This window comes from Chaetura pelagica, unplaced genomic scaffold (genome assembly GCF_000747805.2).
Source record: "Chaetura pelagica isolate M959 unplaced genomic scaffold, ChaPel_1.0 scaffold698, whole genome shotgun sequence".
In the NCBI taxonomy this organism is placed as follows: Eukaryota; Metazoa; Chordata; class Aves; order Apodiformes; family Apodidae; genus Chaetura; species Chaetura pelagica.
In genome coordinates, this window is record NW_009954236.1 from 151,865 (window position 1) to 168,822 (window position 16,958).

General features: G+C 48.7%; 1 protein-coding gene across 1 annotated transcript in view; it reads left to right on the plus strand.

Annotated features, from left to right (window-relative positions):
* MAN1C1 (mannosidase, alpha, class 1C, member 1) overlaps window positions 1–14,990 on the plus strand; it is a 44,540-nt gene extending 29,550 nt beyond the window's left edge. Inside the window, exons 6-12 of the mRNA XM_010003686.1 lie at window positions 4,268–4,391; window positions 6,620–6,713; window positions 10,142–10,257; window positions 10,407–10,626; window positions 12,794–12,966; window positions 13,785–13,900; window positions 14,548–14,990. Coding sequence (XP_010001988.1) covers window positions 4,268–4,391; window positions 6,620–6,713; window positions 10,142–10,257; window positions 10,407–10,626; window positions 12,794–12,966; window positions 13,785–13,900; window positions 14,548–14,665 — 961 coding nt within the window. The 3' untranslated portion in view covers window positions 14,666–14,990. The remainder of the gene's footprint in view (window positions 1–4,267; window positions 4,392–6,619; window positions 6,714–10,141; window positions 10,258–10,406; window positions 10,627–12,793; window positions 12,967–13,784; window positions 13,901–14,547) is intronic.
* Window positions 14,991–16,958: the final 1,968 nt, after the last annotated feature.

A 16,958-nucleotide genomic window follows, 5' to 3' on the forward strand; every position in this document is an offset into this window, starting at 1 on the left:
TGCTGAAGGGTAGCTTGGAGGCAGCTAGGTTTAAATACCTTGCTGAAAGTCTCTCAGCAAACAGAGGCAAACCTGGAGGCTGGACTCCCAGTCTCTGATTCTTGCTAGTAGACAGTGTTCCCTGCCAGTAAGGGCTTACTGGCTCATTTTGATGCCTACAAACAGATTCCCCAGGGTAAAAGCTGCATGCTGACTGAAACAGAGGCAGCAGGAGATGTGGGTTAACAAAAGCCTTTCATCCTCACCTCTTGCAGAACTCAGAGCAGCAGCCATGAAAATCATTATTCATCCCTTAGCCCAAATCCCCTGTTTGGCTCCTGTCTCGTTGGAGTGCAAAACTCTCAAATGTTTGGCTCACACTGATCCCTTGCTCAAATATCACTGTCACCCTCCAGTTGTCTTAGCTGCACGTGATCCCAGAGAAAATTTGAGCCACCACAACTTTTAAGTGTTTCTTTTTTGCAGAAGAGACCTTCTGCTTCCTTTGTGGCTGATAAAGACTCAGCATAGACTAACCTTTCACAGAAATGCCAAACCTTCCCCTGCCCTTTGTGAAGACAATTGAAACAGTCTGTGTCTGGCTAGACATTGCCAAAATGTTTTGTTGATGACCTTGACTGAGAGCAAAGAAAATCAAAATAGCACTGAGCCCACAATCCAGAATCCATATTACTGGCTTGAGCTCTGGCTTCAGGACCATCAAGCTGCTGTGAGGGCTCCATTGATTTAGGAGCAAGGATGAAGGGAGTTAAATCTGTAGGCTCCTGTGAGAACATGATGAACAGCCAGAGGGAAAGGGAGGTACTCAGAGTGAGATAGTGTGTGGAAGTGAGAGCAGAGGAGTGAGGTGATGCTGTTAGAGCGCACTGACCCAAATGTCAGGGCCAAACCAAAGCCCATAGAGTTCTGCAAGAAGGAATTTTCTCACCATTTATGCTTTTGTAAGGCTGTGCTAATTCCAGACACCTCAACATCTCAAAAGGGGGACAGTCTTGCATCATGTGTAGGCTGGTGGTGGTGGAAGCTTGGGGGGGTGGGTTAAGAATGACATTGAGAAATCTGAAACAAACAAAAGCTGGAATTAAGTCAGTTCTGCTTACAAGTTTCTGAGGACCCAAGTACAAAGACACCCACCCCCAGCTCTTCCCATAGCCAGCTGGATTTCTCTATTCTTATCACCCCACACCACCTTTTCCTCTTTTGTCCCCTCTCCATTCATTTGCTTCTCTGTGGCCTTCTGTTTTTGCACACACACTATCATATCTCACACAGGCTTGTTTTCCCTCCTGGTCCAACTGCTATGTTGTCTGCCAGGTCCTAGAGGACATTGTCTTCTCAGGCTGCTGCTCTGTGCTCTCTGCCAGTGTGTTGCACTGCAGTTCCTCTCCTGATGCTTCCTGATCAGGGTCCCTGGCCCCTGCTCTCCTTCACATCTCCCCTAAACCCTCCCCACCTCCAGATTTTTCATCATCCTCCTCTCCTGATCTCACACTGTTGTGCTGCTTTGGATGATTCAGCCATTTTCATCCCATGCTTGCCCTGGGCAGTGTTTAAGGAAGCCCCACTTATCTGGGGGATAAAGAGAGCCTGGCCCATTTCCTTTTGTCTTGAAGACCAAGGTCCTTCAACCAGTAGTTTCCTCTGAGATCTTACAAAACAGGGAAACTGTGAAGACCCAGTTTGTCCAATCTGTAATGCTGAAAATATGTTTTGCTGCAGGGGGTCATTTCAGGCTGCTCTTTGACCCAGGGACACATTGCAGACATCCTCTTGTTTCCTCCAGACCACCTCTCCTTGAGTGTTCCTGTGATTTGCAAGCCAGGGCTTGTGTTCCCAGCAGCAGGGGCCTGGCAGGAGGGGCTGGCTGTGTGTTGGGGAGGGTCGTGTCAGTCTCTGTGACCCCACACAGCTGCTGTCACAACAAACACGGCCCCGTTTGGCTGCTCCCAGCCACTCCTCGTTTGAACTAGCTCAGAAGGCAGTTTCTGTTTGGGAAATGGTGTTGGTTACAACATCCCTTCAGTGCAGTAAATAAAGGAAAAGTAATAGACTCTTTCTAGGCAGGAGAGCAGGGTGGGATTGCTCAGCTCACCCACCCCAGGGCTGGCAGCTGCCAGGAGCAGCAGCTGCATCCACTGCTATATTCATGCCCACATGAGCCTGCTCAGACTGGAGGACCTTTCTGCCTGCTCAGGGAGCTTCTGTGCCATAAACACTGGGTGTTCCTGGGGTGCCCGTTGGAGCTGCACACAGTGTTTGCAACTGAGAAGCTGATCCAGCCCTGCGGGTCTGCAGGGCAGGCTGAGGTTTGGCAGTGACTGAGCCATTGGAAACAGCGTCAACATGTTGCTTTGTCTGATGGCTCCGACTGTCTGGAGGTGAAACAAACAGCTCTGGACCTGAGATGCTTTTCCGTGTATCACCTGGAGAGGAAACTTCCCCCAACCCAGAGAGATCATTAGTTTGAGCCTCAAGTAAACAACAAACCCTTTCCTTCCAAGCTTCCAGGCGCCATCTAGTGTTACCCCCATCCCTGGGAACCTGGTGCCTCCTCAGGGTTTGCAGAGACCTGGACATCAAAGCCCAACTTCCTTGGAGCAGCACTTGCTGCTTTGGGAACAATGTGCTCGTGAGGCCAAGAAGGCCAGTGGAGTCCTGGGGTGTCTAAGGAAGAGTGTGGCCAGTAGGTTTGGGGGGGTCATCCTGCCCCTCAGTTCTGCCCTGGTGAGGCCACAGCTGGAGAACTGGGACCAGTTTTGGGCTCCCCAGTTTGAGAGAGACTGGGAACTGCTGGAGAGAGTCCAGAGGTGGGGAACAATGACGACTGGGGGGTTGGAGCATCTCCCTGATGAGGAAAGGGTGGGAGAGCTGGGACTGTTCAGCCTGGAGAAGAGAAGGCTGAGGGGAGACCTTATCAATGCCTGTCGGTATCTAAAGGGTGCAGGGAGGATGGAGCCAGACTCTGCTCAGCAGTGCCCAGGGACAGGATATGGGGCAGTGGACACAAGCTGGAACATGGGAAGTGCCATTGGAATATGAGGAGACTCCTTTACTCTCAGGGTGACAGAGCCCTGGGACAGGCTGCCCAGGGAGCTGTAGAGTCTACTTCTCTGGAGATATTCAAGACCCCCCTGGATGCAGCCCTGGGTGATGTGCTCTGGGCAATCCTGCTTAGCAGGGGAGTTGGACCAGCTGATCTCTAGAGGTCCCTGCCAACTCTGAGAATTCCATGAGCAAGGCTCAAGAATCCGGGACATGTTCATGTCTGTGGATTTCAGAGAGACATGGAGCTGTAATCTTCAGCAGAACGGTGCAGAAAGAAGTGGTCCAATGTAAAAACAAATCCAAAGATAAGGCTGTTACAGCTTGGAAGAGCCTCTGCTCTCCCATGTCCTTTGGTTAATTTTCTTTCAGACTGAGAAGTGATGCCCTCCTCATCCCCAGCATCGACTCCTTGCTTTGCTTCTGTGCCAGTTCCTCTCTTTGCATGGGCTTGGTAGGGGGAGGGAAAACAAACAGAAACTGAGAAGGGATCCCAGGATTTCAAACATAGGGGTGGAGGCACCTTGTGTAACTGGCTTCTTCACACAGTGTTTGCCACCTTCTGCAGTTCTGTCCTGGCCCTCCTGTTCTTGCAGGGCACATGAGATGAGCACCAGTGGGGTGTTTCCAAAGTTAGCTTTGTCCTGGGCAGATGTCAAGATGCCCCATTTTGGTTTGCATTCCAGTCAGGTTTGCCCAATGACACCTTTCCCCTAGTGTTGCTGTATCCCCTTGCAAACAAGCATCCACTGGGAATGTCTGTGTCATGTCACATCAGGAGTGTGAGATCTTGTTAAAGCAAGGTGCTCAGGGACAGGCTGGATTCTCCAGAAAGGAACAGTTTTGTTGGACTTGTGGGACATTTGAGATGGGAGAATTCTGCCCAGACATGTTTTATCCCAAAGAATCTTGTGTAGGGCAGGTTGTCAGTGTTCTTCCAAAGTTTGCTTTAAGCTGATCTGTTTGGAAGGGATTCCTTTCCCACAAAAAGAAGGCAGTTTCCCATGATGTGCAGTCTGTTTACCCTGTCCTGAGCAATCCTCTAAAGCTGCTTCATCCCACTAGAACTGTTCCATGGGAGAGTCCTAAAAATCAATGTGTGTCCTTTTATGGCCCTTGTTGAGACCTGATGTGCACAGGCAGGATCTGTTCTGGGGTGGTGGGGGTACCTCAGGCTTTGACTGTGTTTTCTTGGCAATGAAAGCTCCCATTTCTCTCCTTGCAGTGGCATGAGTTGGAGCTGGGGTTGGGCATCTGCTGGAAGCAGCATCTTGGCAGAATTTGGGACCTTGCACTTGGAATTCCTGCACCTCTCAGAGCTCTCTGGCAACCCAGTGTTTGCAGAAAAGGCAAGTACTGCCCAGCTTGGTCTTTGGTGAATTGGTCTCTTCATCCTGATGAGTCCCTTCCAACTCAGCATATTCTATGATTCTATGATCCTCCCAGGGTCAGAGCTGGAGCAGAGTGACACTGGGCTCTGCCTGCATCAGACAGTGAAGTGTTCCTTCTCCCCAGTTCCAGTACCAGAAACCTTCCAGAGTGGGAAGTTTGTGCCTTGAGGCTGCAGAGGTCCCCAGGCCTCAGGGCATCCTGTGCACCAACTCACTGGGAACGTGACAGCCAGAACCTGGTAGAGATCCCCCCACACCAGGAGGCCTTGGAAGGCAGCTCCCCCAGTGCTTCCTTTGGCCACTGACGTTTGCTGTCACCCCTTCCCCCCCTCTCCATCTCTGCAGCCACTGAGGGTGTTTTTCCCAGTGTTTCAGTCATGTAAAGTTGTAGTAGAACCTCAGACAAAGGCACAGCCAAAGTTAAACCATCTGTTGCATTCAGGCTGCAAAGGTAATTGTTAATTCTGATTTCCTAATAGTAGTGCCTTGTACCTGCAGACTTTTTTTACTCTAAACAAGCATTAAATGTTCTGCTCCAGCCAGCAAGATTTCTGCTGAGGTTTCTTGTGTAGGAAAGGCCTGACAGTTGACATATTGGATTCCTTTTGTGTAACTTGTAACTGAAAATCTATTAATATTATCCATTACCTTAAGCGTTCTTTTTTTGTTCTTTTTTTTTCCCCACAAGTGCTCTTGTAGTGCATGTGAGAGCAACTTAATAAACATGCTGTTGGATACCAGCAAGTCATTAACTTTCACTGCATGTCCCTGAGGAACCAGCTTTGAGTGAGACAAATTGTGTGTTCAGCCTGGAGAAGAGAAGGCTCCAGGGAGACCTTAGAGCACCTTCCAGGGCCTGAAGGGGCTCCAGGAAAGCTGGGGAGGGACTTGGGACAAGGGCAGGGAGGGAGAGGACAAGGGGGGATGGATTAAAAGTGGGAGAGGGGAGATTGAGGTTGGACATGAGGAGGAAATTCTTGGGTGTGAGGGTGGTGAGAGCCTGGCCCAGGTTGCCCAGGGAAGCTGTGGCTGCCCCATCCCTGGCAGTGTTGAAGGGCAGGTTGGATGGGGCTTGGAGCAACCTGGGCTGGTGGGAGGTGTCCCTGCCCATGGCAGAAGAGTTGGGATGTGATGATTCTATGATTCTCTGCCTCCAGCCTAACATGTTTTCCTCTTTGCCTCCCAAGCCCACAGAGGGAAAGGGCACAACCTTTCTAGGGGCCTCCCCTGAGTGGCCATGCCTGCTGTGTGCCAGCAGATGCATCCCAGCCATCCCAACACCCTCTGAGGGACAAAATGTGGGATGATGTGGGCTCAAACAGCTCATCCTGTGGGAAATTACTTCAGAGGAACAGATCAACTCATTAACTTGCAGCTTGGGACTGCTGTGATTTTAGCAAGAATAAAGTCCATCTGTGTCTTCTCTTCACTCTGTGATTAACGTGCCACGCTACTAAACTTCAGTCAATATTATGCAGCCTGACACCTCACTTGGAAGCACAGAGTTAAGTCTGCAGCCAGCTTTTGGCCTACAAATGGTCTAATTTCATAAAAGGTTTAGAGTGTATTAACTGCTCTGTAGGTTATAATAGAATATTTATGCTGCATACAATTTAACTTTGTCTCTTATGGGAAAGGCCTTTTGGATTTAATGGGGGTGAAACCAAGGGAGGTTTTAAAGAGTAAGTGTGGCTGTTCTGGTGTATTAGAGGAGCTGTCTGTTGTTGGAATTAAAGGCCCCAATTCATCATGTTAAGTGACCACATAGTGAATTTAAGTACTGTGTGAGTCACTCATCCCTGCCACTCCTTTCCCTTTGGATCATGGAAAAAATCACCCTCCCCATCTGATGCATTTCCACCCAGATCCCAGATCCTCAGGATTGCTTCACTCTTAACAAACTGCTTCCACTGCTTGCTGAGCTGGGGCTTTGTAGGGGTTTCAGAATAATTTCTAAGATCCCACAGAGCTGGATGAAGGTTGTGCTGAGGGATCCAGCAGGAAAGTTTCTCCAGAAGAGCTGGAGAGCCGTGTCAGTGGGTTCTGCTGGTGTGATGATTCCCAGCATCCCAGGCTGCTGTGCTGGTTCAGCCAGGGATCAACACTGCTGAGCTCAAGTTCTCAGTGACAGTGCAAAACCTCTTGAGCAGAGAAATAACACAATTCTTGCCTCTCATCTCTCCCAGGTGATGAACATCCGCAAAGTCCTGAACAGAGTTGAGAAGCCCCAGGGCCTTTATCCCAACTTTCTCAGTCCTGTGACAGGGAACTGGGTGCAGCGTAAGTATCACTCTGCTTTCAGTCCTGCCTGGAGCATTTTACTCTTTCCATTATTCTTCAAGAAGCAACAGCAACTGTCAGAGCAGCAAGCCAAGGAAATGTCTTGTCAGGCAGCCTGTATACATGTGATTAGATAATGCAACCCGATTTGTAAGGTGCAATATAGTAATTGTACACTTATTCCATCAGCCTTGTTTCCAGCTGAGTGTCTCACCTCCAGAGAGAATTAGGGCCTCTCTGGCACCGGGAAGGATAATGGTACATGGTTCATCACACAGATATTAGAAATCAGCACATCTCTTGCCCTGCAGTCATCACGTAGCCCACAGACCTCCCTGGGAGCTGCACGTGAAGGCTGTGGCAGAAGGACCAGGAGATGTGCTTCCCAGGTGTGCTGCAGCAAGGGACGAACCATCTGGAGGGGCAGGGGCCCTACAGAGACTCAGACCCCCCAGGACTAGGGATGCATTCTCTGTGTGCACTCATCTGCCTGCCATGGTGGTACCCATTGAGCAGTGCAACTTGTGCAAGGGGGGTGAGACAAGGACATGTTATTTTCTCTTGTTGGGAACCTGGCACTGACATGGGTATCAAAAGAGCTCTGAACTTAAAGAGGAGCAAATAACCAGGAAGCAGCTTGGAAAGAGCAAGGAAATATTAGAAGCAGTATACTCAAGGAAAGATTATTTACTTTCCTGCTTTACACACACAGCCCCTTTCTTATCCAGAGTAGAGACTGTACCCTTCTTCTTGTGCCACCAAAGGGCAGAAATTTGCCTTCTGGTAGGAACAGGAGAGGCTGCTTCTGCTGCTGGGCCCCAGGTCTCTGACCTCAACTTTCTGCTTGTTTTGGCAGGGGAGGGTTGATGGAATTTATGTCTCTCTGTCAAAGGAAAGAAAAGTCTCCTTTTGAAAAAGCTGGTTTTAACCCATCAGTGGATTATATTTATATAGTTCAAGCAGTTTTCTTTGAGTCACTGCACTACCTGGTGTCCCCATGGCTTGTTGCACTATTTGCTTTGCTGAATTGCTCCAGCCCTTTCTAACTACGGTATTAACAGCTCTGATTGTAACTGACAGTCATTTGCATGGCTGCCATCAGCTGAGACAGTGAGAGAGCACTGTGAGCAACCCCTGACCACATCAGCACCTCTGGTTGACAGGGTTTGGCTTGAAAGGTGTCCCAACAAAGCATCTCAGATGGTTGCAGTTGTCCCATTAAACCAGAGCTGTCCTTTGGTGCCACGAGGGAAGAAAATAGGCCTCTGTGTTTGTCCCACTAATTGATCTTCAAAGTTTTCCAGTCTCTTTGTCAGCAGTTCAGCTTCTCCTCCACGTTTGGCTCTGCAGAGTTCTTGCAATGTGTTCCAGTTGAAAAGATCATCTCCCATCCCCTGCTGCTCCCCTGAGATGCTGTTTTCTTTAGGTTATTCCCAGCTGGCAGCCACCCTGCACCTTTTCCCAGCCATAAGCATTAATTCTGCCTGTTCATTGGTGCTGAGGAGACGTGACTGTCTGTTGCCATAACTGCTAGTTACAGAATCTTTGGGAAGCTGAAGAGCTGTATTCTTAATTCAGATGATTAAAATACCCAGCTTGATACTCAGTATTCATCTGTTCTGCCACTAATTTACTTCTATTTATGTCTGCAAATTTTTCTTCCTGGTACTGACCTGCTCCCACTCCTGACATGGAGAGGGGCCTGTTGCTGGTTCTTGGAGCTCATGAAAAGTAGCCTGTGATTACTTATTCTGGAGTAGGCTGAGTTATGCAGAAGGATTAGAGATAATGTCTCTCCTGGACTTTGCTCATAATACGACCTTCTGGTATCCTTCTGTATTCCAGGGAGGGCAAAAGGCTCATCAGTCTCTTCTGCATCTCCAATATTGCTGGTGAGAACTAGAATAAGACCAAAGCAGGGAGGCAGCTGCCTCAGGGATGTTCCCTGTAGGTGCCAGCCTCTCATTCTCACTCTTACCATTAAAGCTGTTTGTGGGAAGCTGTTTTTCTTGGAATTTCTGTGATTTTCTTAAAACTTGTATCTTTGACCTGGCTTAATGAGCAGATCTTCTAACTGAAGAGGCAGAGCTGGACCTCTCCTGAGTGCAGTTGTTACCTTTAGCAAATGAAAGCACAGTCCCCTGCTGAAATAAGAGATTTGTTTATGCAAAGTGCCTGGGAGGCAAATGCTGGCAAAGCTGATGCCATATGGAAAGCAATTATGTACCAGAGCTCCTGCTTTGGTGACTTTATGAATGACACACTTAGGATCACAGAGCTTCTCTTTAAAAGACAGGCTGTGCAGCCAGTGTTTGCAAATAGTCTGTTCTCTTTTTGTTTTCCTTCTGAATTCATGTGTCTAATCTCATTGGTTTGCCATGGATTAATCCCTGGATCATTGGACACACTGTGTCAGGGATATTTGCTCTTCACACCATGGCTGCTGATCTCTTCTCTTGGAGGCATTTAGCATTTAGAATAAGCCTCAGGACTTGGTGTGTGTACAGTGAGAGGGAAAATAAAACATCTGCATCTGCTGAGGTTTTGAACAGGGACCCATGTAGACGTAGAGGTGGACACTGTTAATTAACAGGGATGCTTCAGTCCATGGTGGGTCATTTGTCTTGCTCTTATAAGAGGGAAATACTTGGCTGCTTGAAAAACTGAATGCTGCTTTCCCCCCAGTGGTACAGTTTAAAGATATCAATCCACCCAGCAGTTCCCCCCAGGCAGAAACCTGCAGCTGTCTTGCCCATTTCACAGTGCAGCTCTTTAGCATCCTGCTCTCCAGGAAGGTCACAGCATTGTGTACTCTGAGCAGATAGCCTTGAAAATCCTATTTCTGCAGGAGAAAATATTCACTGCACATCCTTGTACCTGACTTTATCATTTTAATACGCCCACAGCCCCAGCCTTCCCCAGGGCCCAGAGTCCCACCACGAGCCAGGAATACCAATGGCACAGTGGAGAGGTCCCCTCAGCAGCCCCTTGCTGGCAGCTCTGTGGGATCCAACGTGTTCTCCCTTGGCCTGAGGCAGGAGGCAGCACCCATTGGCTTCATAAAGGTGGAGCTCTATAATAACTGCCCTTGCCTCTGGTTTATGAGGCTGGGATTTATGATGATTGCTTCCTAAACAGGAAGCATCTTCAAGTTGCAGTATAAATAACTGTTGGAAAATAAGGACCTCTGAATAGTTTTGAGAATGGAGACTAATGCTTTGCAAAATGACAGCACATTTTTCTTCTGGTTGCACTTTCCACCTTTCTTCCCTTTCTGAAAGAGAAATGCTGCAAGCTCTCCCCAGGAAACTGGGAAGAGGAAGGCAGGAACAAGGACATTAAATAGGACCTGGTTGTTTGCTCTTTGTAAAGCAGCTGCTCCTTGTAGATCATGAACCTGAAATTCTTTTCTGGCTTTCCCACTACAGACCATGTCTCCATTGGGGGGCTTGGGGACAGCTTTTATGAGTATCTCATCAAATCTTGGCTGATGTCAGACAAGAAAGACTCTGAAGCTAAAAGGATGTATGATGATGCACTGGAGGTAAGGAGCAGGTTGCTGCTGTGTATTTTGTGTGGGACAGAGTTCATCAGAATGTTCCAGGGGGAAATCTTAGATCTTTGGGTTTCTTTGGGATTCACTCCTCTCCCTGTCCACTGAGTATCCTGAAATCCTGATTTTCATCCCTTTAGGCAATAGAAAAGCATTTGGTCAAGAAGTCTGCTGGAGGATTGACCTACATTGCTGAATGGAGGGGTGGTGTCCTGGACCACAAAATGGGCCACTTGGCTTGCTTCTCTGGGGGCATGATAGCACTTGGAGCTGAACATGCTGGAGAGGAGAGGAGGCAACACTACATGGACCTGGCTGCAGAAATAACCAACACATGTCACGAGTCCTATGAACGCTCAGGTGAACCTGTGGGCTGCCTAGAAAGTGTGAGCAAGGGGCAGCCTGGCAACCTTAGGAGACTCAGCTGTGCTGGGGCAGAGGTTTGCAGTAGGTTATTTATTGCTTCAGCAGCATCTGCATCCCTCTGTGTGGGTTTTTCACTTGTCTCTTCTGGCACATCTAGAAGAGCAAGATGTGTTTTACACAGCAGAGGGACAGGCAGATGTGAGCTCCTGTGACAGAGCTGTGAAATGAACCCAGAGCTGGATCCAAGTCCTGGATGGCAGAGCCACCCTTGTCCTGACAAGGCTAGAGCTTGAGTCTGTCATTTCACATCCCTTGCAGACAAGAAGGGGAAATTATCAGAGATTAATTGCAGTGTGTCCCACTATATGGAGCAGAGCAGCTGAGAAGCCCAACAGGACAGTGTTGGAGACCTGCAGCTGCTGGTAGGAACCACAACAGTGAAGCTGCTCAGCCTCTCCTGGCTGGCTGAGAGAGGCTGGCTAAGTCTCTCCATTGCAGAAGTCCAGTAAAATTTGTTTCACCACACAGTGAGCTTATCAGTGCTTTGGAAGAGCAGTGACTGGTGATGAATGAGAAGCTGGCTTAGTTCTCTGCCTGCAGGGCTTTCAGCAAGATGAGCTTTCCTTGGACACCACTCCTTTCTTTGTAGGCATCTCTGTAGCTCTCCTGAGGCCACAGGCAGTGCAGTCTGCTTTCCAGGACCTTGTCAAGCACAGGTCTGTCTGCACTAACTGTTCTCAAAGATTGCTTCACACTTTCACACCAGCAAGCCCATGTTGGCAGCCAGCAGCCAGCATGTTTGCCCAATAAACTTCAAGCTAACCTGAAATGATGTTTGCAAATACCTCTTTCCCCCCCACCCCAGCACTTAGAGAATTAAACAAGCCACCCGAACTAATAACCCTCTGGTTGTAAGTGCCTGGAGCCAATTTTCGTCTCCAACAATATCCATCAGCACATACAGGGCAGTGCAAACCTGCCCACACTGCCTGCAGTCCTGTCATTTCACTGAGCAGAGCTGTCTGTGCATGTCACCCTGGCTCCCAGCAGACAGTCCAACTGGCAGACACTGTTAGATCCTCACACAGACAGGGAAGGTGTGTGAAATATTTAAAGGAATAAAGTGACTCCCTGAAACACATGGATGCAGCAAGAGGAACCTCAAGGCATGATCACAAGCAACTTCTGTGCTCAGTTTCCCTGTTTTTCAAACAGGAAGAGGGTTGGTGTTGGAATTAGGGATCTGAGTGCTAGTTAATGCTTGCAAGGGATTGGGAGTCTCATTGAAGGGACACTCAGAAAGACCAAGGTACTCTTAATGTTTTATTTATAAAATAGCAGTACAATTGATTAAACCTCCCCCATCATCCTGGTGTCTTCTTTTCAAAGAGGCTGCTGGTGGGGGAGAAGGAAAGGCAGAAGTGATTCCAGGTCCCAAGCACCACTTCTCACAGCCTCCCTGTTGCAGAGAAGGTGAAATGGCTCAGTCTGGTGGGCTGATAATTGTGAAACACCCCCCTGCCTGGGAGCAGTGTGTCAGTATCTCTGATGGCAGGGTCAGCTGCATGGCTAGATATTCCTTGGAATGTGTTTTCTCGTTGAGAAATGGGATCTGCCTCTCTGGTCTTTCTCATCTGGGTTCTGAGTTTGTGTTCAGTTATGAGCTCTGCTCTCAGGGGCAGGGCAGTGCAATTCCCCAAAACCAAACAAGCCCAGCAAAAGTGTTAGGACATGGGGGGAGATTTTTACCTGCCCTTTCCACGCTCAGATCTTGTCCAAGTCTCACCTAGGGAGTAGCCAGAAGTGCTGCAGGTTGTGCCGCTCCTGGAGCAGCAGTGGGAACACCTCATGCACTGATGGAGTTGCCTCTCTTTTGACATCAGCTGTGAGGTTGTCCTGATCCACCAGCATGACTGGTTGGATGGGGCTTGGAGCAACCTGGGCTGGTGGGAGGTGTCCCTGCCCATGCAGGGGTTGGGACTGGATGATCTTTAAGGTCCCTTCCCACCCAAACCAGTCTGTGATCTGCTTATCTGACCTCACACAGTGAGGTCAAATTACTTAAATGTCGGCAGCCTGAGCAGCCCCGGGGCACCTGGAGAGTGTTTAGTTGCTTCCTTCTCAAACTGCTTGATCATTGCCTGTGTGTGGTTTTGTCTAGATACCAAACTGGGCCCCGAAGCCTTTCGCTTTGATGCTGGAACTGAAGCCATGGCAACCAGGCTCAGCGAGCGCTACTACATCCTACGACCTGAGGTGGTGGAAAGCTACATGTACATGTGGAGGCTGACACACCACCCCAAGTACAGGCAGTGGGGCTGGGAGGTTGTGGAGGTATGGCTGGAAAATTTGCTGTGCTCACTCTTACAGGCTGCTGGATTCTGACAGAAGTCTTTCCTTCTGTCCATGGAAAGAGCAAACATGGTTGAAATGGTGTTAGACACCAAGACAAATTAGCAGCAGGGCAGAAAGGCACCAGTGGCTCCACTGAGTGTGGTGTCTCTGTTGCTCATTGTGAATGTCTTGCTCTCCATTTTGGCCTGTGCTCCAATCAGTCAGTCAAAACAGTGGAGGTTGATGGAGGGGAGTGCTGCAGGCAGCAGAAGCTGCTTCTCTTGGAGCAGCCCCTCTGCAAAAAGGAAGCCCCTCTGCCTTCTATTTGAAATCTCTGGACTGCTCAGAACCACTGGTTCATGGCTGGCCAGGGAAAAGCAGCAAACCTGCTTTTGCTCTTCATCTTGTCTTCTTCCCACAAAGACCTCCTGGGCAGAAAGTTCCTCACCTCTCTGGCTCATACAACAGCCTCTTGGCTGCTGCCCCACATCCTGGCAGATGCTGAGTTTCCCTGGCAGAACTGGCATCTGTCTGCTGCCCTGGAAGAGGCTCAGCAAGCAGCTGGAGTTGCCACTTGAGGTCTGGTTTTGCAGTGTGTGCAGCATCAGGGTCAATCAATCAACTGACTTAGGCTGTTTGTGTTTCTCACCAGAATTAGCTTTATTCTCAGAGTAATCACCATGCTCTTCAGTGAGAGACACAAAGCACTATAAACCTGGAATTTGATTTGTAAAGCTGACTTGTAATGCAACTGATGATGATGAATGAGTTAGTCCAATGCTATTGGGTTTTACTAAGGTTTACTTTTCCTTTCTCAGGCCCTGGAAAAATACTGTAGAGTAGAAGCTGGGTTTTCTGGCATCCGAGATGTTTACACCTCAACCCCAACCCATGACAACATGCAACAGAGTTTTTTCCTCGCAGAGACTCTGAAGTAAGTCCAGTAGCACAGAGGCCTTTCAGAGTAGCATCATTGCTGGAGCATCAGCACTCCTGGCTGCTTGATAAGTCTCTAATAATGAGGAGGTCTTATCCTCTGTGGGGGGAACCAGGCAAGGCTATGGGGTAGTTTCCTCCTGTAGAACCACTGCTCTCATTGGCACTTTCCAGGTTTCTGCTCGTGTGGTGAATTTAAAGGACTCTTTCTGTGAGCTAGAGCTGCTCTGAGGGGGAGGCTCTGAGTGCTGAGCTCCCTGGAGTTTAGCCCTGACAGTTTAAGAGACACCGTCAGGTTGATGTCCTGCACACAGAGGAGGCACAACCATGGCCTGCATTTGCTTGCCCCCTTGGTGCAGATCTGCCTTTGCTGGTATTGGGAACTAATGTTTGAGGGGTGGCTGAGCACAGGTGCCCACCCCATTTTGCCACTTTGCACCAGAGGTGAGAGTTGCCAGCAGGAGAGTCAGGCAGGCAGCCAAGTAGCATGTCACCACCAACCCTGGCAGCTGAGGCCAGTGGCAGCCCATGTCACACTCCTGCTGACCAGCCTTGCTTGTGCATGCTTGGAGTCCCACTCGAGTTTCCTTTAATCTCCCTTTGTGTCCCGTCTTCTTCCCACCCACCCTTGCCTGGTGGCTCCAGGTACCTCTATCTTCTGTTCTGTGAAGATGACGTGCTGTCCCTGGACGACTGGGTGTTCAACACTGAGGCTCATCCCCTGCCAATCAACCACACGAACTTTAAAGGAAGTGTGCAGTAGTGAGGCTGTTGCCCAGCACCCTGCTCCTGCAGCCTCCATGGGTTACTGCATTTCCTTTCCATTAAAGGAATTTGTCTTGTTCCTAAAATGATATTTTGGGGCACTAGTCCAATTCCGGACAGTATTATATTGGAGAGATGAAACCATGACATAAGCACCTTCTTTTCCTCTGTGAGGAGCTTTATTAGCCTGATAATGAGATGTTTATTCTGGGCCATATTGTACACAGTTCATAGACATTCCTTTATACAGAGAATTTATATGAAATCCACTGACTTTGCTTTATAGTGGCCAAAGGACTGGAAGTTTGCCATGAAATAGACTTCACACACACTCACCCCCCTTCGTGTTTCTGTTTCATTTTTGCCTTTTAAATGCTCTTGGATTTGTCACCTTCTAATTAACAGTTTTCAATAGACTGTGCTTTCTAGGTGGTAGGATTTCTAGGCTCCTTAGGAAGGACAGGCTAGGAGAACAAGGAAGGAGAGTTGTCCTTTGTGTGGGAGAGCAGCTGGAGTGCATGGAGGTTTGGCTGGGGATTGACAAGGAGCTGACTGAGAGGATTGAATAGAGGACAGGTAAAGGTGACAGTGTTGTGGGTGTCTGCTACAGGCCACCTGAGCAGGAAGAACAAGTAGACCAGGCTCTACAGACAGATACAAGCAGCCTGAGGTTTGAATTTGCAGGCCCTGGTCTTCATGGGGCTCCTTGGGGATGTGAAGATCAAAGGCAGCTTTGGCTGCAGTGACCATGAGATGGATGGTGGACTTCAGGATCCTGAGGGAAGGAAGGAGGGTGAAAAGCAAACTCATAACCCTGGACTTGAGGTCAGCAGACTCAAACCAGGACAGACTCTTAAAAGATCTGCTTAGAAAAGTCCCATGGCATAAGACCCTGGAAGAAGGAGGGGTTTGAGAAAGCAAATTAATATTCAAGAATCATGTCCTCCAAGCTCAAGAGAGTTCCATTCCAATGTGCAGGAAGTCAGGCAAAAAGCCAGGAGGCCTGTGTGGATGAACAGAGAACATGAATGACCTGGATGGTGGGGCACAGTTTGCTGCTGACACAAAACCAGGAGGGGTGGCTGATACACCAGAGGGTCATGCTGACATCCAGAGGGACCTCAACAGGCTGGAGAAATGGGCTGAAAAGAATCTAGTGAAGTCAACAAGCAAAGTCCTGCACCTGGGAGGGGACCAGTGTGTGCTGCGGCACCTAGCTGGGCAGCAGCTTGGTAGAAAAGGATCTAGGGGTCCTGTAGACACCAAATTGACCACAAGCCATCAATGTGCCTTTGCTGCAGAGAAGGCTGGTGTCTCCTGGGCTGCTTTAGACAGGGTGAGGGAGGATCCTTCCCCTCTGCTCAGCACTAGGGAGGCCACCCCTGTTGTGCTGTGTCCAGTTCCAGGCTCAACAGCACAAGAGAGACATGGACATAATGGAGAGAGTCCAACAAAGGGCTGTGAAGATCATGAAGGAACTGGAACATCTCTCCTCTGAGGAAAGGCTGGGGCTACTTGGCCTAGAGAAGAGGAGGCTCAGGGGGATCTTACCAATGTATATAAATACCTGAAGGGAGGGTGCAAAGAGGACAGAGCCAGACTTTTCTCAGTGGTGCCCAGTGATGGTACCAGAGATACAACCTGAAACACAGGAGGGTCCCTCTGAACATGAGGAAACACTTTTTTACTCTGAGGGTGACCAAGCTGTGGCACAGGTTGCCCAGGGATGCTGTGGAGTCTCCATCCTTGGAGATACTGAAGAGCCATCTGGACACTGTCCTGGACAAGTGGCTCTGGGTGGCCCTGCTTGAGCAGGGTTGGAGGTTGAACCTCCAGAGGTCCCTGCCAGCCTCCACCATTCTGTGATTCTGTGATTGTGGTGTCAAAATTGTAACTAAATCAAGACCTGTCTGCAAAATTCTTGATCCTAATGTATTTTTATATACTTTTTCTCTGCTCTTAAAACAGATTTGCCACACTTCACATCGTGTTTAACTTCCCTCAATCTTTTTTGTGTTTTTCTACTTTTATTTGGAACTAAATGTTATGAGTCACTTGTAATGATTTCACTGCTGCAATAGTCAAATCTGTGAAACAGAATAAAAGTCTTGTAAAATAAAAAAGCATGTTTGGGTTGATCCTTTTTAAAGCCATCTGTCAAAGACCTGTTACATCACACATGCAATAAATAGGTGACAATGCTGGTTGATTTGAAGAGTATTTCACAATAGGTGTTGATTTCCAGAGTCTGGACAGCAGTTCCCATCTGCATGAGCTCCCTTCAATGGTTT